Source organism: Typopeltis vanoorti, chromosome 9, assembly GCF_054136105.1.
Source record: "Typopeltis vanoorti isolate ZY-2024b chromosome 9, IOZ_Tvanoo_1.0, whole genome shotgun sequence".
Taxonomy (NCBI): Eukaryota; Metazoa; Arthropoda; class Arachnida; order Uropygi; family Thelyphonidae; genus Typopeltis; species Typopeltis vanoorti.
In genome coordinates this window covers 93,144,761-93,172,119 of record NC_143557.1, presented here as the reverse complement: position 1 = coordinate 93,172,119, position 27,359 = coordinate 93,144,761, and the positions used below count along the sequence as shown (strand labels likewise).

Sequence of the window (27,359 nt, the reverse complement as noted above, 5' to 3'; positions counted from 1 at the left end):
CTAGGTTTGTCTCAAAAAACGTTTTCTTCAAAGTAGGACATGATAAATGTATCCCAGTTAATTGCCGGCCTGGTTGGCTGAGTGGTTAGTGTATAAAAGGCTGCGGGTTCGAATCCCGCTGTGGGCATGGATGATGTTTGTGATCGTCTGTGAAAATAATAGTGGTGATGGTGGACAGTAGATGCCGTTGGTGTAGATGAGGTGGTTTGTGGCTGAGGTTGAGTGGTGGAGACGGAGAGTTGTAGAGAAGGTGCCCTCCCTCGATGAATCTTAGGACTCCCTGGAGGTGTCAAATAATAAAAGTTACCAATATATGGGATGGAAATCAAGTTCCTGTTCTTAGATATTCTGGTTTTGGAAAGGAGGATTATCTGAAAATAATATATTGTTGATTGTGTTTTTGGAATATCTATTAAAATCCAAAAAATTGGAAAAAAGTTCCTGTGGTGAAGAATTTCAGGACTTCAAGAAGAAAAAAAAAAAGATGATCTTGATGCCATTATCAGTGTCCAATCAATTTGTAACAGTTATAAAGACTGTTTTATCCATAATTATTCGTAGTCAACATCATGCGATGGATATGTGAGGGTGGTACTAAATTCTCTACAATCTGCAGAAATAATCAAGAGTTTAATGGCAGGTGAAATGATACTGAGCTATTTCTCCTAGTATGGTCTTCTTGGACCTTTGCTTTAGTGCCCTGAAGGACACACATCAGATGTTGATTAGAAATTAGCAGATGACCAGCTATCTACTAAATGTATATTTTTCTACTTGTGGAATTATTATACTGTTAAAAGCCAATAAAGAATATCAACTGCAGTCAAATGACTTGCTCAACTGTAGATACTTTGCCTCAGAAAATCTAGGTCTAAATCCCATTCTGTTATTAGTTTTTTTTTTTTTTTTCAGGGAGCTAAGTTAGGCTGCTCTTGGGCATAGGTAACAGTTATTTCATTCTTCAAAACAGTCTGAAAATACATGCATTTTAATGGAAATAATACACAAAACATGCCACTGACAGCCCTGGAGTGAGTGGTTTAAAATAATTGCCAACATAATAAGTTCTAATATTTGTGTTCAATCAAGTGCTAAATTGACATTTAAGCTAGAACAACACAAAGAATAATAATATAAGTCAATTGAATGTAGTGTTACTGTCATAAGTTGTTTATTTTTTATTGAATAATTTTCTGCACTGTTTGTAGTTTTTATGAAAAGAAGAAAAAAAGATTGCATCAGCTTGACGAGCAGCTACAAAGGCTCTACCTACAAGCTACAGATAAGGAAGAAAATAAACAGATTGCTTTAGGAACATCCAAATTAAATTATTTGGATCCCAGAATTTCAGTTGCTTGGTAAGTTGAAATAAATGCATTGAAATATATACTGTAATTTTAGCTTATTTTCTGCTTTATTGTTCATTTATAATTTGAGGCCAGGCTAATTTTTTTTTCCTTGTCTTTGTCAACACCACACACAGAGATATTTCAAGACTTGTAACACAGTAGTGACATGTGCGAGCAAGTGTCAGAGAGAAAAATTGATCAGATTCCCTTTTTCTCTCTGAGCCAGGGTCAGAGAGAAAAAGGGAAACTGATGTGTTCCTTGCAGAGCTGGAGATGGGAATGACTATTTCAAAGAACAGAAGACAGAATGAATAAAAAGACAAGATGTTAGTTCGATAAGTTGGGAGCTGAATCACTTGTGGATGTTGACCAACAACTGCTTATGTTTGTACATGATTGGAAGAAAGGTGGCCAGTTGAGTGGAGCAATGCTTGTGGAAATACTTATAGAAGCATTTTGGGAAGTTTTTAGTGCACTATCTTAGATGTGTGAAGAGTATTCTAAGATCAGGCAGATTTGGGATTTATAAAATTTTAGGAGTCAAGTAGAAAAGTATTGTTTAGAATGAAAAGGATATATAACTTTTTGAAATAAAGAGGCTAATGGACATAAGTTTGTGCTAAGATAAACTAAAAGTGAAAGTCATCTACCCAAGAAGAGAAAACTGATCTCAGTTGATGAACAAATAAGAAAGGATTGTGTTTTGTAGCATTAAAATTTAATCATTGAAGCATATAATTGAACATTTACAATTGCATTTATTAATGTTTACTATTTTTAAAATTGTCTGCTTTTATTAAATTGTGAAAAAATAATCAGCACTTATAAGCAGCATTGAATTAGATTCATATGTTAAGTGTGTGATGTTTTATGTCATTAGTTATGCAATTGTGAGTGTTGAAAGTTATCTTGAAAGCACTGGTTATCTTTGGTGCATGTGCTTCAAATGTTACACAACCCACACTAATTCATGTCTTGATATTGTTGGCATGCTCCATTAGCTCATCTCATTCTAATAATTCCTTCCTCTATCCACCTTCACTTATCCTTACAAATTTTATGACTATTAAATTCTGAAATATACTTGTATTATTCAAATTATCTGATTATCATATAAGTTTTTCTAGAAAATTGGATTTGCTTTATGACTATAATAATAATTTGACAAGTATATTTCAGAAATGAACAGTCATAAAATGTATAAAAACTTTTCAAATTAAGAAAAGTTAGTGTCATATGGAAGTTCCTTCTGTGAAACCCTGGTCTTCTTCCAAAAACAGTGAACGTGTGTAATTATAAAATGATATAAGAATATTTGTTAGCAGCAATGGTAAGTTGTATACCACAAGTGAATAAGAGGACACAATTTGGAGTAAAGTGGATGACAAACAATATTAAAAAAGAATTGCATGCGAAAAAGAGGCTATGGAAGAGATATAAGGAGACAGGTGAAGAGAAGATACATGGAGAGTATAAGACACAGGCCAGAAGAGTGACTAGTATGGAAAGGAAGACGAAACTGGAATATGAGAGGAGATTGGCCAAAGAAAATCCTAGGGAATTTTTTAGATATGTGGCCAGTGGGAGGAGAAATGACTGTGAAAGAATAATATTGTGGGATAAAAATGGGAATAGAGTGACTGATGCAGAGGACATAGTGGAATTGTTCAATGAACACTTTATCAGAGTATTTCATCCTGGAGGAGTCAATTTTAATGCTAGAGGGATTGGGCAGGTTCGAAGGTTTAGAGGTGCAGGCGGAGAGTGTGTGTTCCAAATACTGAGTACTCTGGATGTCAGTAAAGCTGTGGGACTGGATGGTATTTCACCATGAGTTTTGAGAGCATGTGCTAGGGAACTGACAGTGCCTTTGACCTGGCTTTTCAATGAAAGTCTGGCTGTGGAAAAGGTGTCCATGGAATGGAAGGAAGGTAAGATAGTGCCATTGCATAAGGGCAGTAACAGACTGGAAGTGTCTAATTATAGGCCAGTTTGTGTGTCATCAGTAGTTAGTAAGATCTTAGAGAAAGTAGTGAAGGACCGTATACAGCATTGGGCAGATGAGGGTAATGTTATCTGTGAGAGTTAATATGGATTTGTGAAGGGGTGCTCTTGTTTTAGCAATATGCTAGCCTTTTATAATAAAGTTACAAGAGCATTAGATGAGGGAAAGGCATATACTTCCATTTTTCTAGACTTAGCAAAGGCATTTGACTGGGTGCCACATGATAAGCTGATATTCAAGTTGCAGCACATGGGTCTGGATGTGCTGTCTGATAGGTATCAGATTAAGGATTGGCTGTCAAATAGGTATCAGAGAGTTGTGTATGGTGGAGCAATATCCAAGAGGCAGAAGGTTACAAGTGGGGTTCCACAGAGCTCAGTACTGGGACCTATGTTGTTTAACCTTTATATCAATGACATTGTCAGTGGTTTGCAATGGAATATTCAGTTGTTTGTAGATGATGTGAAGCTGGGAAGGATTATTAGTAATAGTGCAGATGTGGTAGCCATGCAAGAGGGTTTGAATAAGCTAGTTAGATGGGCAAATGAATGGGGGTGTCAGTTTAATGCAGCAAAATGTAAGGTCTTGAAGTTTGGGAAACATTGATGGGACACTGCATACTCTATGGAAGGAGTTATACTGGAGGAAGTAGGGGGGGGGACAAGAGATCTGGGGTATGATTGATAGAAACCTGAAATTTAGGGGACATATTGCAAAGGTGGTGAAGGTAACACAGAGGATTGCTGCAATAATGAGAAGGACGCTGACTTGCAGAGATGAAACAGTTATCATTCCATTGTATAAGACCCTGATCAGACCACACTTGGACTATTGTTCTCAGATTTGGTCTCCAGGATTTGAAGAGGATAAATTAACTGTGGAAAGGGTACAAAGGTGGATAACAAAGATGGTTTCAGGACTGTACAATGTTAGTTATGAGGATCAGCTGAGGGAATGTAGACTGCAGTTTGGTGGATAGGAGAGGTGATATGATTGAAACTTTTAAAATGTTGAGAGGTGGTTACAGGGTTGACACTGGGGAGTTCTTTCACTTGGTTGAACAGCGGGAAGGAGTGATGACAAGAGGCCATCCCTGGAAGTTATGAAAAGAAACTGTGAGGAAGAGGGTGAGAAGTGGTTTCTTTGCATGGAGGGTGGTTGAACCATGGAATGCATTGCCTGATGGAGTGGTGAGAGCAAGAACGGTCAATGAGTTCAAGGAGTGGTATGATAGACTTTGTTTCTTGGGGGAGGGGGACTTTCCCTTGATGAGTCTTGATAGACTTTGTGTTTCTTACGAAGGACCTCCCACGATGAGTCTTTTGACTCCATGGAGGCCTGAATAATAATAACACATTGCAGATTGTGGAGATTAGATTAATCATCCTGGCTGAGTGGAAAAAAAAAAAAGATAAGAAAGTTCAAGTTCTTGATAAGAAGCTCATTCTTAATATGTGAATGAAAATAAGGTGCTCTTTGAATAAAAAGTTAGCAAGGAATATTTTTTATTAAAATTAACAGTGTATCTTCCATGAGAATGCAAGTTCATCATCATCATCAAATTCCTGCCATGTACCCTCAAGGGGTGTACAGGATATGACAGTACTACATGAAAAAATTACATCATTACTAACTTCCTATCTACAATTTTCCTCCAAATCAGTCTGTTACTTGTCAAGACTCCAACATTATCAGATCTTATATTTCTATCATCTAAGGCACTTTGTACCGTATCAATCCACCTATATCTTGGTCTTCCTCTGGGTCGTTTTCCTGCCAACCTGGCAGAGAACACTTGTTTTGCTAATCTTTCCTCTCCCATTCTATTTAAGTGACCATACCACCTGAGATTAGCTCTGCTAACGCATTCCTGGATGCTGCCAATGTCCTAATATCCTCATTTTTAATATGATATTGCCATTCATGCCATCGGTTCATGCCTCTAATCTTTCTCAGGACTCACATATCTGCGGTCTCTAGTCTTTGGTCAAGTGTTTTACTTCTGACCCAGCTCTCAGATCCATAAGTTAAAACTGGTTTGAACCCAGTCTTGTGTACAGCTAATTTAGTGTTCCGATTAATTTCTCTCTTATTCCATATGAATTTATTCAGTTGACTTCCCACCATACCAGCTTTCCTGATTCTGTTGTCTATTTCTATATTTAATTTACCATCTTTAGTAAAAATCGTGCCTAAGTAGCTGAAATGTTTTACTTGTTCCACAGGTTCTCCATTCACAACACAGTTGACATTTTCAATGATTCTGCCTATTTTCATTGTCTTTTTCTTTTTATTGCTGACCTTCATACCATATCTATTACAACAGCTATTCAATTTAGTCAGAGAATCTTGCAGACTTGTAGCGAATTTATTTAGAAGTATAACGTCATCCGCATAAAGCAAAGAGCTGACATTAACATCTCCAATTTTGATATCAGGTTTAATACCACTTTCCTTCATAATGTGATCCATATAGATAATGAATAACAGAGGGGATAATGTACATCCTTGTCTCACACCAGATTTAACATTAAACCATCTTCCTGTACTTCCTTCAATTCTAACTGCTGACTTACAACTCAAATAAAGACTAAGTATTGCTTGATATAATGCCCCATTGACACCATATAACTGCAGTGTATTGAATAGCTTCTCTCTTGGCACCTTGTCATATGCCTTTTCCAAATCGACAAAACTTAAATACAGATGTTTGTTATATTCCCATGCTTTCTCGACTATTTATCGTAAAGTGAAGATCTGATCCTGACAGCCTCTATTTGGTCTGAATCCAGCTTGTTCTTCACCAAGCTTTTCTTCCACAATTCTTCTCAACCGTTTCTCAAGTATACTTGCATAGATCTTGCCAGGAACACTCAGTAGGGAAATACCTCTGTAATTCTCACATTCAGTTTTATTTCCCTTTTTATATATGGGCACTATGAGAGCTCTACTCCAATCATCGGGAATTAGTCCCTCTGTCCATGACTTCTGAACTATGCATTGCAGCCACTGTAAGACTTTTATACTTCAGCATTTCTGGTCGAATATCATCTACTCCTGCTGCCTTTCCACATTTCAAGCCTTTGATGGCTTTTTCTACTTCAAGTATGGATATGTATTCCTGACTGCATGCCTGGTCAATGTTTTTTATCACTGTGCTGTCATCACTGCTTGTTTCATTTAGCAGTTTTTCAAAGTAATTTCTCCATACTTCAAGGATATGTTTTTCTCCTGTTTTCATGTCACCTTTATCATCTCTAACTCCTTTAACAGCACTCTTTCCTCCATTCCTAAGCTTCTTCAACAACCTCCAGAATATTTTATCACCTTCTTGATATTTATTTTCTATATTCTTGCCAAAGTTCTCCCATGACTTTTGTTTAGCTAGTTTTACACACTGTTTAGCTTTCTTACATTTGTCTCTGTATTCTGTAAGAGTAAAAGCTGACTTATTTGCCAGGAACTTTTGATATGCTTTCTTCTTTTCCTTCTCTGCCTCTTTAACTTCCTGTGTCCACCAGGGAGTTCTGATTTTTTATCCTTGCACACAACCTCACCACATGCCTCTCTGGCAGAATCAATCAATGTTTTCTTCAGAGTTTTCCACTGAATCTCCAAGGTTTGATTCCTGTTCACAAACTCTTTCATTTTCTTTTCAATAATCTTTCTGTATTTATGTCTACAGTTCACATCTGAGAGCTGCTCAACTTTTATTCACTTTAAAACTTTCTTACATGTTTTCTTTTTAATATGAAATTCAATTTTATCCTGCTCAAGACTAAATAGTGATCACTTCCAATTTCAAATCCTCTGTACACTCTGGTGTCCTGCACCAGGGAGAAAACCTCACTATCAACAATAACATAGTCAATGAGACTTTTCTTATTCCTAGCCTCTTCTCTCCATTTGAATTTGTGCACATTTTTATGTTGGAACATGGTGTTACTAATAACCAGTCCATGTCCTGAGCAGAAATCCAACAGATATTTGCCATTATTATTAGCTTTGCTCTTTTCTCCAAATTTTTCCAAATTATTTTTGTATGTCTCACAATCATTTTCTACTCTGCTATTTAGATCCCCAACAAGGACCAACTTTTCCTTTTTCATTGTGTCAGTTGCTTTTTCTAAAGCAACAAAAAATTCCTCCACTTCTACCTTAGTAGTACCTTCTGTGGGACCATAGGCACAAATAAGTCTCATTGTCCAGTTCCCCATTCTCATATTTACTCACATTACTCTACTTGAGACTGACTGCCATTTAAGAAGATTAGCCACGTATTTTGTGTTGAATACTATGGCTACTCCTTCTTTTCCTTGATTGTCATTGCCTGAATATAACATTTTGTATTAATTGCTCAGAAAGATCTCACCAGTTTTGGTCTTTTTTGTTTCAGTCACCCCTATTATGTCGATCTGGTACTTATCTAATTCCTCAGCTAGCTCCATTTCTTTGCCATTCAGGCTTCTTATGTTGATAGTACCGATCTTTAACTCTGGTGATGTTGAGTTGGGGTTTGATTTTCAGATTTCTTCCAGTAGCTGACTTTTCGCTGTTCGCCCTGGTTCCCTGGCGAAAACAACGGGGGCCTTGTTTAACCGGGCGATGCCCCAGCCGGCATGAAATTTTGTCATGTTGTACCATCATTTTTTATTTTGGTTTAACCAATAAGAATACAATTTGGTCGGCTAAATCCCAAATTGCCAGCCCATCCTCGTTCGTTCAGTATCCAAGTAGATACCCAACAGGGTTCACCACGAGAAGGTGAGGATTGGACATTAGGTCAGAAGCCCTGGTTGGTTCTCCTCATTCCTTTAAAGGCTATGTGGAGGTCTCCTCTCAGTTATACAGCTTTGACCCTTAAGCACCCCGAGAATACACTAATTGGTTAACCAGTAATGGTGTGCTATGAGCTAGAAGGATCACATGAAATAGATAATGATTTTTAATATTTGCCAAGAATGAAAATTTTCTAAACTTTCTAATTGGCTAAGTATTATTTAAATAATCTGAAATAATTTGGAGGATATTTTATCTATGTTTTATCCTCAACACTGCTTGGTCCACACTCAAATGATAATTGCCATTTGGCCTCGTTTTGAAAGTGAATTAACTTCCTTTCTACATCCAAACAAGAATTTACATCCATATATATCATTTCACTATTAAAAAGGAGAGTGCTGGGAGTTTACCTTTCTTAGACATCTTATTTATCCATATAGACTCTGGTACCTGGTCACAGTGTTTGTCATAAGCTATCTTTCCTTGGCAGATATATACACCATAGTTTTGCTTCGTGCCTCACAGAATATTGAAGAATTCAAAATCTGAATCGGTACCGTACATAACATTGTCTCCCCTTCCCTTTCCTCTTTACAGCAAGAGCTCACAATCAAATCATTAATGGAATCAGATGACTATAATCCTTGCCATATTATTCAGTGGATACTGAACACTTAAAATTCTACACCTAAGATACCGGAATAGAATGCAGAGAAATCCCATACATTTTGGGCATTTCTGAATCAGAAATTAAGTTTTGCATATTTTTCAGTCAACAAAATTTCCGGTCGTGTATATCAACTATTATTATTATTATTATTCACGCCTCCATGGAGACAAAAGACTCATTGCGGGAGGTCCTTTCTAAGAAACACAAGTCTATCAAGACTCATCGAGGGGAGGTCCCCCCCCCCCCATAAGAAACACAAAGTCTCTCATACCACTCCTTGAACTCATTGATCGTTCTTGCTCTCACCACTCCATTAGGCAATGCATTCCATGGTTCCATTGCACTGGACAATGAAATTCATCTTCCACCTAAAGACAATCACAAACATCCATGTCCATGGCGGGATTTGAACCTGCAACCTGTTGGTTGGAGAGCAGATATGCTAACCACTCGGTCAACCAGGCTGGCAGAGGATATTAGAAAATATGTTGTCAATCAGTTTAACTATGATGGTGATCATTGGCTAGTGAGAGTAAGGATGAAAATGAAGAGAAAAAGATTGAAATTGGTAAAAAGCCAGTGATTGAAGATCCTCAATAGAAGGTGAAAAAAATAGTAAACCATAAAAATGAGTGAGAAAATAATGGAAAGACAATTGAAAAAAAAAAGAACAAAGTATGAAGGAACAGAGTCAACAAGTGAAGGAGGAAATAGCTTCATCAATAATAGAAGTCATTAACAATTTAAGAAAATCATTTCAGCAACAGAACATCTAGAGAGGCTTACTGTACAAATGCCGAATGCAATCGAGAGCAATTAAGGAAAAAGAGACATACGAATAATATAGACAGTATAGAATTTGTAGAATGCGAAAGGTAGATATCAAAATGACATTCAGAAAAATATAAGAACAATGAAAACATGAAATCTGAATGAAATAAAGGATCACAGAGAATGAAAAAATGGATTCCAAAACTGAAAAATAGCCAATTGCAGTACAATAGAGAAAAAATAATAGAAATATATGCAGTAATATTTTTAGGAATTTGTAGATGGTGGGGGAGAGGGGAATAATTACAAATCATCTACTAAATTTGGACAAGAACAAGATAGAGGCCGAACTAACAGTCATAATCAAATTATAGAAGATCTTTAAATAAGCAAAGAATAATCAGCCTTCAAGAAGATAGTATATTTAACAAAACACATGAAATCTGCTTGAAATTATTATTAGTAGTAGTATTATACCGACAGCTCCATGGAGTGCAAAGACTCATTAGGAGACCCAAACTATCCACACAATCTATCATACCTCTCCTTCAACCCACTAACAGATAAAGCACTCACAACTGACTCTGGCAACCCATTCCACTCATTTACAACTCTCCAAATGAAAAATCTAGTCCTCACACCCATACTAACCACACCTTTATTTAATATCCAGGGATCACCCTTGTTATCGCCTCTTCATCCAAGTGCTGAAACATTTCTCCTGCATCAATCCTATAAAACCCTTGAAGCAACTTAAACTATGGAGGTATAAAAGTCTTACAGTGGCTGCACTGCATACTTCAGAAAGCCTGGACAGGGGGACGAATTCCAGATGGAATAAAGCTCTCATAGTACCCATATATAAAAAGGGAAATAAAACAATGTGAGAATTACAAAGGTATTTCTCTACTGAGTTTCCTGTAAGATTTATGCAAGTATACTTAAGAAACGGTTGAGAAGGATTGTGGAAGGGAAGCTTGGTGATTTTCAAATTACGACAAATTACGAAAATTAGGTCGTAATTTTCAAATTACGACAAATAGTTGAGATATTGTAGGAATATAACAAAGATCTGTATTTAAGTTTTGTAGATCTGTAAAAGGCATATGACAGGGTGTCAAGAGAGAAGCTGTTCAAAGTGCTATAGTTGTAGGGTGTCAATGTAGCATTATATGAAACAATACTTAGTCTTTATTCGAGTTGTAAGTCAGCAGTTAGAATTCAAGGAAGTACAGGAAGATGGTTTTATGTTAAATCTGGTGTCAAACAAGGATGTACATTATCTCCGTTATTCATTCTCTATATGGATCACATTATGAAGGAAAGTGGTATTAAACCTGATATCAAAATTGGAGATGTTAATCTCAGCTCTTTGCTTTATGCAGATGATTTTATACTTCTAAATAAATCTGCTACAAGTCTGCAAGATTTCATGACTAAATTGAATAACTTTTGTAATAGATTTGGTATGAAGGTCAGCAATAACAAGACAAAGATAATGAAAATAGGCAGAAGCGTTGAAAATATCAACTGAATGGGGAATCTATAGAACAAGTAAAACATTTCCGCTACTTAGGCACGATTTTTAGTGAAGGTGGTAAATTAAATATGGAAATAGACAACAGAATCAACAAAGCTGGAATGGTAGGAAGTCAATTGAATAAATTTATATGGAATAAGAAAGAAATTAGTCAGAACACTAAATTAGCTGTGTACAAGACAGTTTTCAAACCAATTAACTTATGGATGTGAGAGCTGGGTTAGAAATAAAACACTTGACCAAACACTAGAGACCACAGATATGAGAGTTCTGAGAAAGATTAGAGGGGTGAACAGATGGCATCAGTGGCAATGTCATATTAAAAATGAGGATATTAGGAAAGAACTTAATATTGTTAGCATCCAGGAATGTGTTAGCAGAGCTAATCTCGGGTGGTATGGTCACTTAAACAGAATGGGAGAGGAAAGATTAGCAAAACAAGTGTTCTTTGCCAGGTTGGCAGGAAAAAGATCCAGAGGAAGACCAAGATATATAGCTGTATTGATACAGTAAAAAGTGCCTTAGAAGACAGAAATATAAGATCTGATAATATTGAAGTCTTGACAGATAACAGATTGATTTGGAGGAAAATTGTAGATAGGAAGTTAGTAATGGTGTAAGTTTTTCATGCAGTACTATCATATCCTGTACACCCCTTGAGGGTACATATCAGGAATTTGATAATGATCATATCCTCTCTTTTTCTCCTATCAACCAACTTCTGCAATCCACACACTGAATCTTTTCCACCACTTCTTCCTCATCCACAAGAAACCCACTTGAGCACAGTAATCTAGATGTGGCCATATCAAGGCAAATATAAAGAGGAATAACTTCCCTATCTCTACTTGTTAATGTGTTCTTCAATAGCCAAGTAATCTTATATGCTACCTTAGCAATATGTTCTCTAAATTTCAACTCTGTCTACCACCATCCCTTAATCTCTATGTACAGTGCCATCAATGTGATACATGGCTTGTAATCTATGTATCCCAAAATACATAACTTTACATATCTCGACATTAAACTGACACCCATTATCTTTTTCTCACTGATCGACAGGAGATCTACTCTCGTATATCACCCATCTCTGTACAAATTCCATGGAGAAATTTGGTGAACTCAAGTGGTTGCACTTGATATCTCTGAAGATTTTGACTGGGTCTGGTACAAAGGCTTACTGAGCAAAGTCCTATTATTTGGACTGTCTCTCAGGGCTTCTGCAGTTGGATTGCCAGCTTTCTGTCTGGACACACACACATACTATGAGTGATGGTAGATGTTTCTTTATCCTCTCGCCAACCCTCTTCCTTCTGTATATCAATGACCTACTTCAGTTGACCCAATGAAATGTTTTGCAGATGACAGCACATTGCACTCCTCCCTTTCCTTTGATAAACCTCACTTTATCCCTGCTACTGCTGTACTGTGGAACAGTCTTCCCCTTGATATATTTCCCAAGGAATACAAGATACAGGCTTTTAAATCAAATGTAAACAAGTTTCTCCTTTCCCAACCCACTACCCATATACGGTACTAATGTACTATAGGTTGATCAACCAACCTCGTGTATGGGCTCAACATAAAAAATAAAATAAAAAATACTGACAGTCTATTTAAATCATCCTGAAAGCTCTCCACATTGCCTTAACTATTACTCTACCTAGTTTCATGTCAGCAAACAAATATTTCTTTCAGATTATTTCTTATATCATTTATGTACAAATTAAACAGCACAGCAATGATCCCAGCTCTGAACCTTGTGGCACACCACTAGTCAACTGCTTTACCCTTGATTCTGCCCCTCCATATACCACTTTTTCATATCTGTCCAGCAGCCATTCTCTTATCCACTTAACCAGTGTCATATCTATCCCCATTTGTTCTAATTTGCATAACAGAGTTCTTGTGGTATTCTGTCAAATGCCTTTGCAAAATGATCATGTAGCCATTTCCTTTATTCAGCTGTTATTCTTTTATAAAAAGTTAGTTAATTGCTAAGGCATGACCGACCTTTCACAAAGCCATGTTGACCCTCGAACAATTTCATATTTTTATCTACCAATTTCGAATTCTCTTTTTGACTAATTTTTCTACTACTTATAAAAGTAGTAGAAAAATTATCACCATGACTAAGATACTGATCAGTCTATAATTTGCTACTGCAGTCTTAAAACCTCCCTAATGCAAGGCAATTATTTTGCCCTCTTTCCACTCCCATGGAACTCTACCAGAGCTGAGACTTAAATTATTTAGGCCTCCAAGGAGTCAAAAGACTCATCGCAGGAGGTCCTTCCTAGGAAACACAAGTCCATGAAGACTCAGTGTGGGAGGTCCCTCCCAGGAAACACAGTCTATCATACCACTCCTTAAACTCATTGACTATTCTCGCTCTCACCACTCTATCAGGCAATGTATTCCATGGTTCAACCACCCTCCATGCAAAGAAACCACTCCTCACCCTCTTGCTCACAGTTTCCTTTCGTAACTTCCAGGAATGGCCCATTGTCATCGCTCCTTACTGCTGTTCAACCAAGCGAAAGAATTCCCCAGTGTCAACCCCTGTAACCACCTCTCAACAGTTTAAAAGTCTCAATCATATCACCTCTCCTTCTTCTATCCACCAAACTCTGCAGTCCACATTCCCTCATCCGATCCTCATAACTAACATTGTACAGTCCTGAAACTGTCTTTATTATTTGCCTCTGTACCCTTTCCACAGTTAATTTATCCCCTTTAAATCCTGGGGACCAAATCTGAGAACAATAGTCTAAGTGTGGTCTGATCAGGGTCTTATACAACGGAATGATAACCCTTTTATCTCTGCAGGTCAGTGTCCTTTTCATAATTGCAGCAATCCTCTGTGTTACCTTTACCACCTTTGCAATATGTCCCCTAAACTTCAGGTTTCTATCAATCATCAACTCCAGATCTCTTGTCTCCCCTACTTCCTCCAGTATAACTCCTCCCATAGAGCATGCAGTGTCCCATCGATGTTTCCCAAACTTCAAGACCTTACTGTTTTGCTGCATTAAACTGACACCCCCATTCATTTGCCCATCTATCTAGCTTATTCAAATCCTCTTGCATGGCTACCACATCTGCACTATTACTAATAATCCTTCCCAGCTTCACATCATCCGCAAACAATCGAACATCCCCTGCAGTCCACTGACAATGTCATTGATATAAAGATTAAACAATATAGGTCTCAGTACTGAGCCCTGTGGGACACCACTTGTAACCCTCTTCCTCCTTGAAACTGCCCCACCATACATAACTCTCTGATACCTATTGGACAGCCAATCGTGAATCCAGTTGACCAACCTGACATCCAAACCCATGTGCAGCTTATCATGTGGCAACCTGTCAAATGCCTTCAATAAATCCAAGAAAATGGCAGTATATGCTTTTTCCTCATCTACTGCTCTTGTAACTTTATTATAAAAGGCTGGCATATTACTAAAACAAGAGCACCCCCTCACAAATCCATGTTGGCTCTCACAGATACTGCCCAATGTTGTATACCATCCCTAACTAATTTCTCCAAGATCTTAACTACTGATGACACAAAAACTGGCCTATAATTAGACACTTCCAGTCTGCTACCACCCTTATGCAGTGGCACTATCTTACCTTCCTTCCATTCCCTGGTCGCCTTTCCCGTAGCCAGACTTTCATTGAAAAGGCAGGTCAAAGGAGCTGTCAGTTCCTTAGCACATTCTCTCAAAACTTGTGGTGAAATACCATCCAGTCCCACAGCTTTACTAACATCCAAAGTACTCGGTATTTTGGATGTTAGCAAAGTACTCAAATTTTAATCCTCTAGTATTAAAATTTACTCCTCCAGGATGAAATACACCAATAAAGTGATCATTGAACAATTTTTCCACTATGTCCTCTGCATCAGTCACTCTATTCCTATTTTTATCCCACAATGTCATTCTTCCACAATCATTTCTCCTCCTACTGGCCACGTAGCTAAAAAATTCTCTAGGAGTTTCTTTGGATCTTAGGGCCAATCTCTTCTCATATTCCAGTTTTGCCTTCCTTACCATACTAGTCACTGTCATGGCCTGTGTCTTATATTCTTGATGCATCTGCTCTTCACTTGTCTCCTTGTATCTCTTCCATAGCCTCTTTTTTTTTCACATGCAGCTCCTGTTGAATATTGTCATTCACTTTCCTCTTCTTCACTTGTGGAATACAGCTTACTATTGCTGCTAACAAATATTCCTTCACAATTTCCCAAGCACTAATGATATCCTGATCTTCCAATTCCTCCCTCCATGAAACTTCCCCAAGTTGATGTCTAAGACTATTATAATCACCTGCCTTATAATTCCACATACTCCTGCATGTCTATTCATTTTCCAAGTCAAAACCATATGGTCACTCTTTCCAACTGGTGGGAGAGATGTCATCTCAGTTATTATCAGCTCTTCTGATGCTATGACCAAATCCAAAACTCTTGAACCTCTTGTTCCCTCTATTACATGTTGCCTAAGATATTTTTCCCTCAAGAATTCTAGAAATTCCATTCCCTTATAGCTACATGCATCTTCCTCTCCCCAATTTATACTGCTGTAGTGATAATCTCCCATAACAATCATTCTTCTTGCACTTGCCAAGCTCAACTGTCTAAACATCTCCTGGTCTCCACCCTCTGTGCTGCTCCTTGGTTTGTAGCAACACCCCCACTAAATATCCTGTCTTTACTATCTCTACCTCACACCATATGCTTTCAAAATCATTAGTCATTGCTTTCCAAAGCTTCCAGTTTTAGAGGACATAAGTCGTCACTTATCATAAGCAGTACTCCACCACCACGCTTTCCCTTTCTATCCTGCCAAAAAATGCTGTATCCTGCTACTTCTATTCCTGTTATTATATCCTCTTCTATCAACCACGTCTCAGTGATCCCAATAATCTTTGGCCAGGCTGATGCCATCAGAGCCACCAATTCCTCTCCTTCATTCCGGATACTTCTGGTTAGTATAAAGAGCCTATTCAAAGGCATTGCCAGTTCCCTTGCACATTCTTGCAAAACCATAACTGATATCTCATCTAATCCCACATCTGTATTTACATTGAGATTTTACAATATCCTAAGAACCTCCGATTCATCCAACTCTGTTCCCACATTAGTGTCTGTCATATAGGTTAAAGCAGTATCCTCACTAGGATGATATACCTTTGCAAAGTGGCCACTAAATAACTCAACCATTTTATCCACTTCTGTCTCCTCATGACCATCATCACTCATTAAGGTTAATCTTCCACAGTCATTCTTCCTCTTACTTGCCACATAAAAAAATAACTCTTTGGGATTTCCTTTGGCTTGATAAGCTAAAAATTCTTCTCATAATCTGATTTTGCCTTCCTTTCCATGCTGGTCACCTTTCTCTTTGTATACTTTCCATAGCATTTTCCTCTTCTGCAGCTTGTGTTTATTGTTATTACTCGTCCATCTAACTCCAACCTGATTAACCTCCTTACCCTCGGTATACAATTTAATACTGCTTCCTCTAGATCAGTGGTCTCCAAAGTGTGGTACGCATACCCCAGGTGGCATGTGAGTCGATATGTGGGGGTACGTCAAAAAAAGTTTTATATTGACAAAAAAAAAATTAAGTAATTAATGAAAGATAAAGAATATTACTTTCTTTCATCAATTAAACATCTATCTAATATAGATAAAGACATTATAAAGATCCTGTAAACTTAAATTTGCGAGTAGCGCACATTGGGCAACTTTGCACACATAATCGTCCGTGGCAAAGTTGTCATGTTTTTTAAAACTAGGGAGTAAATCTTTTACTTCTTATCATTGCCATTGTTTGCAGAGCATCCTAGTGTTGACAACCCCAACTAGAGAAGGAAAATTGCTTAGTTATCCTGCTATCTACAGATGACACCACCACAGTTGTATTAATTATCTTCAATTCAATAAATTAAGTTTAATGATTTTTTAGTATATATTGTTTTTGTGCAATTCCAACGCCTTTTTATGCTTACTTTTACATTTACACTAGAAATAGTGAATTAATATCATCAAAATTGCTTACATATTTTAAAAGTGTTTGATATTATCAATAGTAAATGAATTATATTTAAATTTTACAAATTAACCCTCACAAAATGGATAAATGGTTAAAAAAATTTCCTCAAAAGAATCTGCGAATTGAAGATAATTATGATAGTACTTCTACATCAGACGAACAACAAGGAAATGATAGGATTGATTCTTCTATTCAAACAATTTCTTTATCAGTCAAATTAAGTGATAAAAACATTAATCTGAAACTTAACAAAACCTTGCCCAGAAAGGTTTTGTTAAGAAAGTTCGAAATTATCAAGAAGACTACTTGAAATTGGGATTTACATTGACGATAGTCAACAATGAACCTCGTCCTACATGTGTATTGTGTCATGAGATGCTATGTAATGGAAATATGAAACCATCATTATTAGTAAGACACTTAAAAGCTAAACATCCTGAACATGAACACAAATCTTTACAATTCTTTGAACGATGTTTGAAGACATGTAATTCTCAATCCAACAACTTAAAAAAATTCACAAAAATTAACGATGAACATTTGGAGGCATCTCTTGAGGTTGCATTCTTAATTGCAAAAGACCAAAAGCCACACACCATTGGGGAAACACTTGTACTCCCAACCACCATAAAAATGGTAGAAATAATCCATGGAAAAGAATATGCAGATAAACTAAAATGTATTCCCTTATCAGCAAATACTATTGGTAGACGTATAGAAATCATTGCAGATAATTTAAAGAAGCAATGTATCGCAGTATCAGAAACCAGAATTTCAAGAAATTATGAAAGAAATGCAAGGCTGTTAATAATAAACTGTTAATAATAAAAATGTGTAAAAATATCTAGCATTTTTAATTATTATATGATGATACAAGCATATTTCCTCTTTATAATACTTATTACAATAGATTTTTGCTCAATCAATAGGGGGTATGCGCTATTTATTTTTTCTGTCTTGTGGGTACGCGATCAAAAAAGTTCGGAGACCACTGCTCTAGATGACCCTTAACTATATCCCATGCACTACCAACATCCTTACCCTGCACTATTTTATGCCATGGCACAGATTTAAGCTTCTTCCTAAGCATCTCATAATTACTTGCCTTGTAGTTTCACAAATACCCCTTCTTGATAGAATATTCCTCATGTTTTACAATCTCCCAAGTCAAACCTACATGATCACTTTCACCAATTGAGGCATTGTGGTCGCTTTGGTTATGGATAGATCCTGTGACTAGGTCCAGTACTCTCCCACACCTAGTCCCCCCCCTCCATCACATACATCCTCAAGTAATTATCTCTACGTACGTGTTGGAAGTTCTTTTCCACTTGGTTATGCTATGAATTATATATTTGGTTTAATCATTTATCCAAGTGTAAGCAAACAAAGTTTGTGCCTGAAGTAATTTCAGGACTGGAGCAACTTGTGGCAAAGGTGGTATGACTTCATATCACTTGCCTTAGTATTCCATAATGCAAAGCACATCTCCTTGCGGACATGTATAATGCTATGCATTAAGGGAAGGGTCACTACCCAGACTGGTTTAAACCTTTATTTAGATCTCATTAGTGGGAGTCAGATCCAGAGGTGGCGAAAGTAATGCAGAAGTCATATTTCCATATATAAGTTACCAAAAGGTGTCAGACCTTATTATTGAAATTCTCTGGATTAGATATAGTTGATGGAAGTTGTTTTCCACTTGGTTATGCTATGAATTATATATTTGGTTTAATCCTTTATCCAAGTGTAAACAAAGTTTGCACCTGAAGTAATTTCAAGACTAGGGCAACTCGTGGCAAAGGTGGTATGACTTCACATCACTTGCCTTAGTATCCCATAATGCAAAGCACATCTCCTTGCAGACATGTATAATGTTTGCAATGGCCACCTTTGCCACGAGTTGCTCCAGTCCTGAAATTACTTCAGGTGCAAACTTTGTTTGCTTACACTTGGATAAAGGATTCAACCAAATATATAATTCGTAGCATAACCAAGTGGAAAACAACTTCCATCAACTATCTCTAATCCAGAGAATTTTAATAATAAGGTGTGACATCTTTTGGAAACTCATATATGGAAATATGACTTCTGCATTGCTCCCACCGATGAGACCTCAATAAAGGTCAAAACTGGTCTAGGTAGTGACCCTTCCCTTAATGCATAGCATTATACATGTCTGCAAGGAGATGTGCTTTGCATTATGGTATACTAAGGCAAGTGATGTGAAGTCATACCACTTTTGCCACGAGTTGCCCCAGTCCTGAAATTACTTCAGGCACAAACTTTTTTTGCTTACAGTGGGATAAAGGATTAAATCAAATATATAATTCGAAATAGGTATATAAATTCCATTTCCTTTCTGCCATGTGATTTATGCCGTTGCTGTGGAATATTTTCCACAGCTATGCCATAAATCTGTGGTTATCATATTATATAAAAATATAACCAGAGATATCTGTACGTATAGGCCAATCATTTCATTATTACAGTTGTACAAATTTTTATATCTGTTATTTTAAATAGAATTACAAGTTTTTTAATGAGGCACATCCATACAGTAAGCAGGCTTTAGAGCAAGATTTTTTAGAAGATCATTTCCACACTATTATCCAGTTAAGAGAAAAAGAAAATTAGTATCAACTTTGCATATTTAGTATTTGCAGAATTTGAGAAAGCCTTTGGACTCAACTTATAGTATAGCAGTCAGAAATAATAGTGCTTAAAATGACATACAATTCCAGGAGAGTGTATCAGACTGTCAAATATTATATTTTGAAATTCACCAGCCTGCATAAACTTAGACTATCAACGAAAGGCATAATTTAGGCTTAGATGCTGGTTTACACTCATAAAATTTGATGGAATGAATACATCACAAAGAAATAATTAAACAGCAGATTTGATCATTTGAATATTTTGAAGACATCTTCAGGAAATACAGTGTTAAAATTGTAATGACATGTGACAACAACAATAAGCGGAAGAAAACAGACTACTTAAAAACTCAAGTTCTATGAGGGGCTAAACACCCCCATATGGGTGTTTAGCCCCTCATAGAACTTCAGGTGCAAACTTTGTTTGCTTACACTTGGATAAAGGATTCAACCAAATATATAATTCGTAGCATAACCAAGTGGAAAACAACTTCCATCAACTATCTCTAATCCAGAGAATTTTAATAATAAGGCGTGACATCTTTTGGAAACTCATATATGGAAATATGACTTCTGCATTGCTCCCACCGATGAGACCTCAATATAACCATGAGGCACATATATAATGAGGCACATCCATACAGTAAGCAGGCTTTAGAGCAAGATTCTTTAGAAGATCATTTCCACACTATTATCCAGTTAAGAGAAAAAGAAAATTAGTATCAACTTTGCATATTTAGTATTTGCAGAATTTGAGAAAGCCTTTGGACTCCCCTTATAGTATAGCAGTCAGAAATAATAGTGCTTAAAATGACATACAATTCCAGGAGAGTATATCAGACTATCAAATATTATATTTTGAAATTCAACAGCCTGCATAAACTTAGACTATCAACGAAAGGCATAATTTAGGCTTAGATGCTGGTTTACACTCATAAAATTTGATGGAATGAATACATCACAAAGAAATAATTAAACAGCAGATTTGATCATTTGAATATTTTGAAGACATCTTCAGGAAATACAGTGTTAAAATTGTAATGACATGTGACAACAACAATAAGCGGAAGAAAACAGACTACTTAAAAACTCAAGTTCTATGCGGGGCTAAACACCCCCATATGGGTGTTTAGCTGTTTGATGGGAGGCTTAAGAATTAGTTTCCTAAATCTTGGGGAAACAATACATCCATATTTATTAAGATTAGGCTGGTTTTTTTAAATCTGCTGTCGATTCTAAAAAGTCTTTCAAGTTTGTATTTGCAGTGATGAAGCATAATAGTTTTATTCCATCTGATTTTGTGCAAGGTATCCAAGGCATGGTCAGCTAGACCTGATTGACCATGGTTGTGGTAGCAGATGTATTTTTTGTGTTCTTCCAGTTTTATCATAATATGATAAGTTGCAGGTTCAAAGAACTATGTAAATACCTGGAAAAGAGAGGGGAGGAAGTGGATCCTTAATAAAGCAGAGAAGGAAACCCACCTACAGGGAGATACATATATAAACTTTCCTATCATCCCCTTGCCAACAACTCTGTTCCATCCAGGCTTCTCTTACACTCAAACTTGCCTTTATTTGCCAAACTTTCCTGTCTAATGATTACAGTGCCAAAAATATCTATGAATTTTCTATCTCCTCATATCCCTCCCAACATATAGACTACAGTAATGCTATTACTATTCTTTTTATCTCTCTTCAGAAAAAAATAGCCAGAACTTTAAAGAAGTATAATCTCTGCACTGCTTTCAAGCCTCATTTGAAACTGACTTCCCCTCTTATGTGTTAGGAAATTTACCTATATGTTTTAAACAAAAAAAGCTATTCAATATGTACAGTATCCCATTCTTTACTTTGAGTGTTGGTCAATAACTAAAAAACAGGAAGTTAAATTGTGAATTGCCCAAAAGACTTGGGGAGGGAGAGAGGAATGCTCCACATAACAAAAAGGGACAAAATCAGAAAATAGAATTAAATAACTGGAGTAGAGGATTTTTTTTTATGTTGAGCCCATACACTAGAGGTTGGTTTCTTGATCAACCTATAGTACATTAGTACCATGTATGGGATGTTGTGAGGTATTGTAAAACACACAAATGGGAACTGGCTAGCCATATTATTATTATTATTAACATCTGACCTCCACAGAATTAGACTCATCATGGAAGGTATGCACTATTGCACACAGTGCTCATTCAACTGCGCCTTAAACTGATTCAGTATGTTAACATTCACAATAACACACTCAGGCAATGCATTGTACTCATTAACCACTCTCCATGCAAAAAACCTGCTCCTCACTCCTCTGGCCATGCCTTCCTTATACAGTTTCCAGAATGGCCTCTTGTTTTATCCCCTCTCCCATTCTATAAAAAAGATCTCTTCCATGTCAACCTGATAACAACCCCTGACTCGCTTGTATGTCTCAATCGTATCCTCCCTTCTTCCTCCTATTCACAAAGTTTTTTTTTTTTTAAAAAAAAGATCTCTTCCATGTTAACCCGATAACAACCTCTGACTAACTCGTATGTCTCAATCGTATCCTCCCCTCTTCCTCCTATTCACAAAGCTTTGCAACTTACATTCTCTCAATCTGGCCTCATACTCCAAATTCGAAAACTACTGACCGCTTTTCTTAATCTTCTTTGGGCCCTTTCCAACATATCCTCATCACGACCAAATCTGTGCACACTAATCCATATAAGGCCTGATCAAGGTCTTATGCAATGGAATCATAACCTCTGTTTCTGCATGTCAGGTTCCTCCACATCATTGCCATTATCCAATGTGATGGCTTCACAACTTGTTGAATGTGGTCCCTGAATTTCAGGTCCTTGTCCACCATCACTCCTAGATCTTCCACCTCCTCTACTTCCTTTAAAGTTTCTCCACTAAGTATGTACTTTGCATCCCATCATTGCTTACCAAATCTCAAACCTACACTTTGCAACATTGAACACTGATATTTCCACTTACATGTCCATTCCGATCTCTTCAAGTCCTAATGTAAGGCCATAATGTCTGCTTGACTCTGCATTGTTCTGCCCAATTTTGCATCATCTGCATATCACTAGTTAAACCCATCCCAATATCATTAACATACAAATTGAACAACAATGGCCTCAAAACTGACCCCTGTAGCACACTAGTGGCCTTTCTCTTTCAGGATACTGCACCCCCATATACAACTTTCTGATACCTATCTGACAGCCAGTCACTGATCCAGCTCAGAAGTCTGTTATCCAATCCTATCTGTTTCAATTTATATAAGAGCTTGTCGTGTGGCAGTCTATCAAAAGCCTTTGCAAAATCTAAGTATACCACTATATATGCATTTCCCCTATCCTAGGTATATGTCACCTTGTTATAGTACATAAGTAAATTAATGAAACATGATCTCCCTTTTAACAAACCTATGCTGACAACCAGAGAATACTGCTGTTATCAACCCATTTCTGTATCCTCTTCTCACCAATCTCTCCAGTACCTTCACCACAACTCCAGATATACAGACCGGTCTATAATTTGAAACTACAGCTTTATCACCACCTTTATGCAGTGGAACAATTTTATCCATCCTCCATTCTCTTGGAACCTGTGCTGTTGTAAGACTTTTATCAAACAGGCATGCCAATGCTACTGCGAATTCCCTGGAACATTCCCTTAAAATGCGTGGTGATATGTCATCAAATCCTATCGCTGTATTGACATCAAAGTTATTTATTTCCTCTTATACCTCCTACTCACTCACAATTAAGCTATCCTCTCTTATGTCTGCTACACTTAAGTTTCCCCATGATTCCATCCTGATCAGGATTTAACACCCTTATGAATTGATAACTGAATATCTCACAATGTCTTCTGCAGCAGTCACCATCTACCACTTTCATCCATTAACATCATCTTACCACAATCATTCTTCCTTCTACTTGCCACATTTCTAAAAATCTCTCTAAGGTTTTTCTTCATCTGGTTTGCCAATTTCTGCTCATACTGCACTTTTGTTTTCCATACTGACTGAGTCACTCTCCTGGCTTGTTCTTTATACTCTTCATGTAACTGATTATTACCATTATTCATCTTGTACCTCCTCCAAAGTACCTTCCTCCAGATTTCATGCTTAAGCTCCTCATTCATCCATTTTACACTTGCTTTATTCAGCTTTTTGACCTTCAGAATACATTCACACATTGATGCTGTTTTGTATTTCTTTGTCAGTTCCCAAGCAACATTTATTTCCTTACTGCTCAACCCCTTGTTCCATGATATAGCTCCAAGCTTGTCATAATCACTAGCCTTATAATTTCACATATATCCTTTCCTCACAAAAGTCTGCATATAGCTAGCCACAACCCAGGTGATCACTTCATGATCACTCTCACCAACTGGAGGAAAGTGTGAAACTCTACTCACAATCGCATCCTCTGATGAAATGATCAGATCTAAAACTTCATCCTCATGTAACCTCCTTTACGTGCTGCCTGAGATAGTTATCTCTCAAGAAATTATTTTCCTTATTCCTGAATGCTATATTTTCATGCCACTGTATAACACTATAATTAAAATCACCCGTAATAATTGCTCTTCCTTTGTTCACTAATGCAGTTGTTTATACATTTCTTCATCACCACCATCCACATTTCCAGGTGCCTATAGCAACATCCAAGTAAATATGACTGTATCCTTCCATTTCTATTCCTGCTGGAATATCATCTTCCTTCAACCATGTTTGACTTATTCTAATGATTTTGGTGTAAATAAACTTGATGATTTCCCCACCACACTTGCCCAATTATCAGGCCCGGTACAAGCGGAATGGGTGAATGCCGCAGACGAAAAAGTAAAAGGGCGGAAAACTTTGAGTTTATGTTAAAATTATACTGGAGGCAGAAAAAATTTTTAAAAAAATATTAAATTTATATATACTTATTTATAAAGATATTTTATTCTAATTATATAAACTCCAAATAATTATTTTTATTTTGATAATCCTTGGGACCAGTACTGTCGACAGGGTGTAGTATAGAGGCAGCCTGCCTCATGGCTCTGCTTAACACTCGGGCACTCGCATCTGATCTGACAGATGCATGCTAATTGTTCACATGAATATTCTTTAACCTATCTATTGTATAGGTTGAAGGCCATGAGTAGCTGCGCATGAGTATATTAGAAGTGCTATTTGGCACTTTTGTTGTTGTCAGTTTGGTTTAACACGTGTTATGCAAAGATTTGCGATATTTGACCCTGCGGAGGTCCCAGCAGATCTGACAGATACTTGCTAATTGACATAGATATTTTATTGTATAGGTTGAAGGTCATGACTAGCTGTGTGTGCTTATGTTACGAATGATATTCCGCACTTTTTTTTTTTTGCTATCAGTTTGGTTGAACACATTTTTTTTGTAAAGGTTTGTGGTATTTGATAGTAATTTGTATCTGAGAGATACCGCGAGCTCCGATGTCAGTATAGGTCATAAATATAAATATAAATGGTCAGATTATTCATATGCTGAACAACAATGTGAAAATACAGTGCAAAATAGTTATTAGAAATATTGTAATGCAGTTAGTGTCAGAACAAATAAAAAGGCATTCAGAAATCTCTACAGGTGTGAATAGGCCTTTACACCTGAAACTTCATCAATTTCAGACACAATTTGAAGGACGTTCTAATGACAACATAGATACAGCCCCCTCGACAAAAAGAAAAAGATGTTTTATGTGCTATGCATCCAAAACAAGTCGCTAATATTATTGCAAGCATTGTAAAAAGTATTATGCTTTCAGCATAGCAATATTGTTTGCGATGACTGTTATGACAGTTTTGTAAATCCAGCTATTGAAGATTCTGATTAATTAATGTTAAATGCATTTGTTTAGTTTTATTTTCTTTCATTATCGATGGTTGCGTTATTTTGTAACAAAAATTTTTATTCTTTATCTTTGTTTCAATAATTTTTAGATTGTAACTGAAAATAAATAAGCCATCATGTATTACTGAAATAGAGAGCCAAAGGCTTATTTATCATACATGTCCTCTAGAACAGCGCTTCCCAAACTGTGGGCCACAGTCCACTTGGAGGGACACAAGTTTTGTTGAGGGATCCGTGAAATAATGAAAACAAATTTTAAATGTTTTAAGACTAAGTAGTCCTTTTTTTTTTAATCTTAAAAGAAACTCATTTCATTTTTATTATTTCTTTTACGTTTTTTTTTTTTATATTTTAATGGAAAAAATCGCACGTTGGTGTTCGTTCACAATTGCTTCCTGAGTATTTCAGCGCTTAATGAATATTAGTAAATATATGCTTATTCATATAAGTTTCATTTCAAAGGTATTGATAAGAAGCACAAAAAAAGCTTACAAATGCAAAATCTTGAATATAAACTGTATTGAATATAAATACAATACATATTATAATAATATATGTCTATATTACGATTTTTTTTTCGATGAGGGCCGCGAAATATTTTAATTTTTCCAGGGAGGGGGACATAAGTTTGGGAAGCACTGCTTTAGAAGGATGTGCTTTACATTTATGTAAAATATTAAGGAAAGTGGTCTGGAGCGTGCTCAACCTTTACTAAGAGTTTCCCATAAGGCACTACTTATGCTTGCATCCGCCGAAACTTTTAGTTTCTATATATTTGGCACAAAACTCTTGTAGTTTCTATATTCGGCTGTGAAATAATGTTGGATTCAATATTCACTTAATTTGTACCATCATGTATTATATTTGCAGTGCTTTTTCTTTATGTTTTTTGCATTTTAGCACATACTAGTAATGAATGTATCTCTCAGATATACCGTGTCGTACACTGCAAAATTACCGCTGCGAGCTCTGAGTGTTAATAAGGGCACTCATTCAGCCGTATTACAGCAACAATATTTTACAAAATTACAGCATTTAGTTTACTAAATAAAAAAAAAGGCACCATTTCTCATTGACAGTTAAATATGTGCTTATTATATTTTATTAATAAAAAAATTATAGTCATACGTACTAAAACTAAACATTTTAGAACCCACTTATTAGATACTGAAGGAAACAACCCATAAAGTATCATACGATGTGAATCTGATAAACTTTTATAGTCTATATATATATATATATATATATATATATTATATTATGCATGAATTTTCCTCGCTCCCTGCAGTAAACAATATGCCCTCCACAACATCAACTATATTGCAGAAACACGAAAAACAATTACTTTTATTATGTCACTGAATAAGGTTCACAGACATCTGCAGACTGTGTAATATATTTCTCCACAAATAGTGCAATTACAGACAACTGGGAATATAAACACTAACTAATGAATTACATCTTCCCTCCAAAAGAAACTGCTATATAGACCCAAGCAAAACAAAACCACATGTTGCGATGCAACATAAGGTTTTGCTTGACACTATCCCGACATGAACGTGTTAAAACTAAGAAATATATAGTGAATATATTTCAGATATTATGGAAATCGGTTTAAGAGAATTAGCATTTCCATTCAATTGTTGCTTTT

General features: G+C 36.4%; 1 protein-coding gene across 1 annotated transcript in view; it reads left to right on the top strand.

Annotated features, from left to right (window-relative positions):
• The window catches only part of LOC150103256 (DNA topoisomerase I, mitochondrial-like), a 364,529-nt gene that overhangs the window by 329,567 nt on the left and 7,603 nt on the right, over positions 1-27,359 (top strand). The window contains exon 15 of the mRNA XM_090398605.1: positions 1,209-1,358. Within this exon, the coding sequence (XP_090254731.1) occupies positions 1,209-1,358 (150 nt within the window). The remainder of the gene's footprint in view (positions 1-1,208; positions 1,359-27,359) is intronic.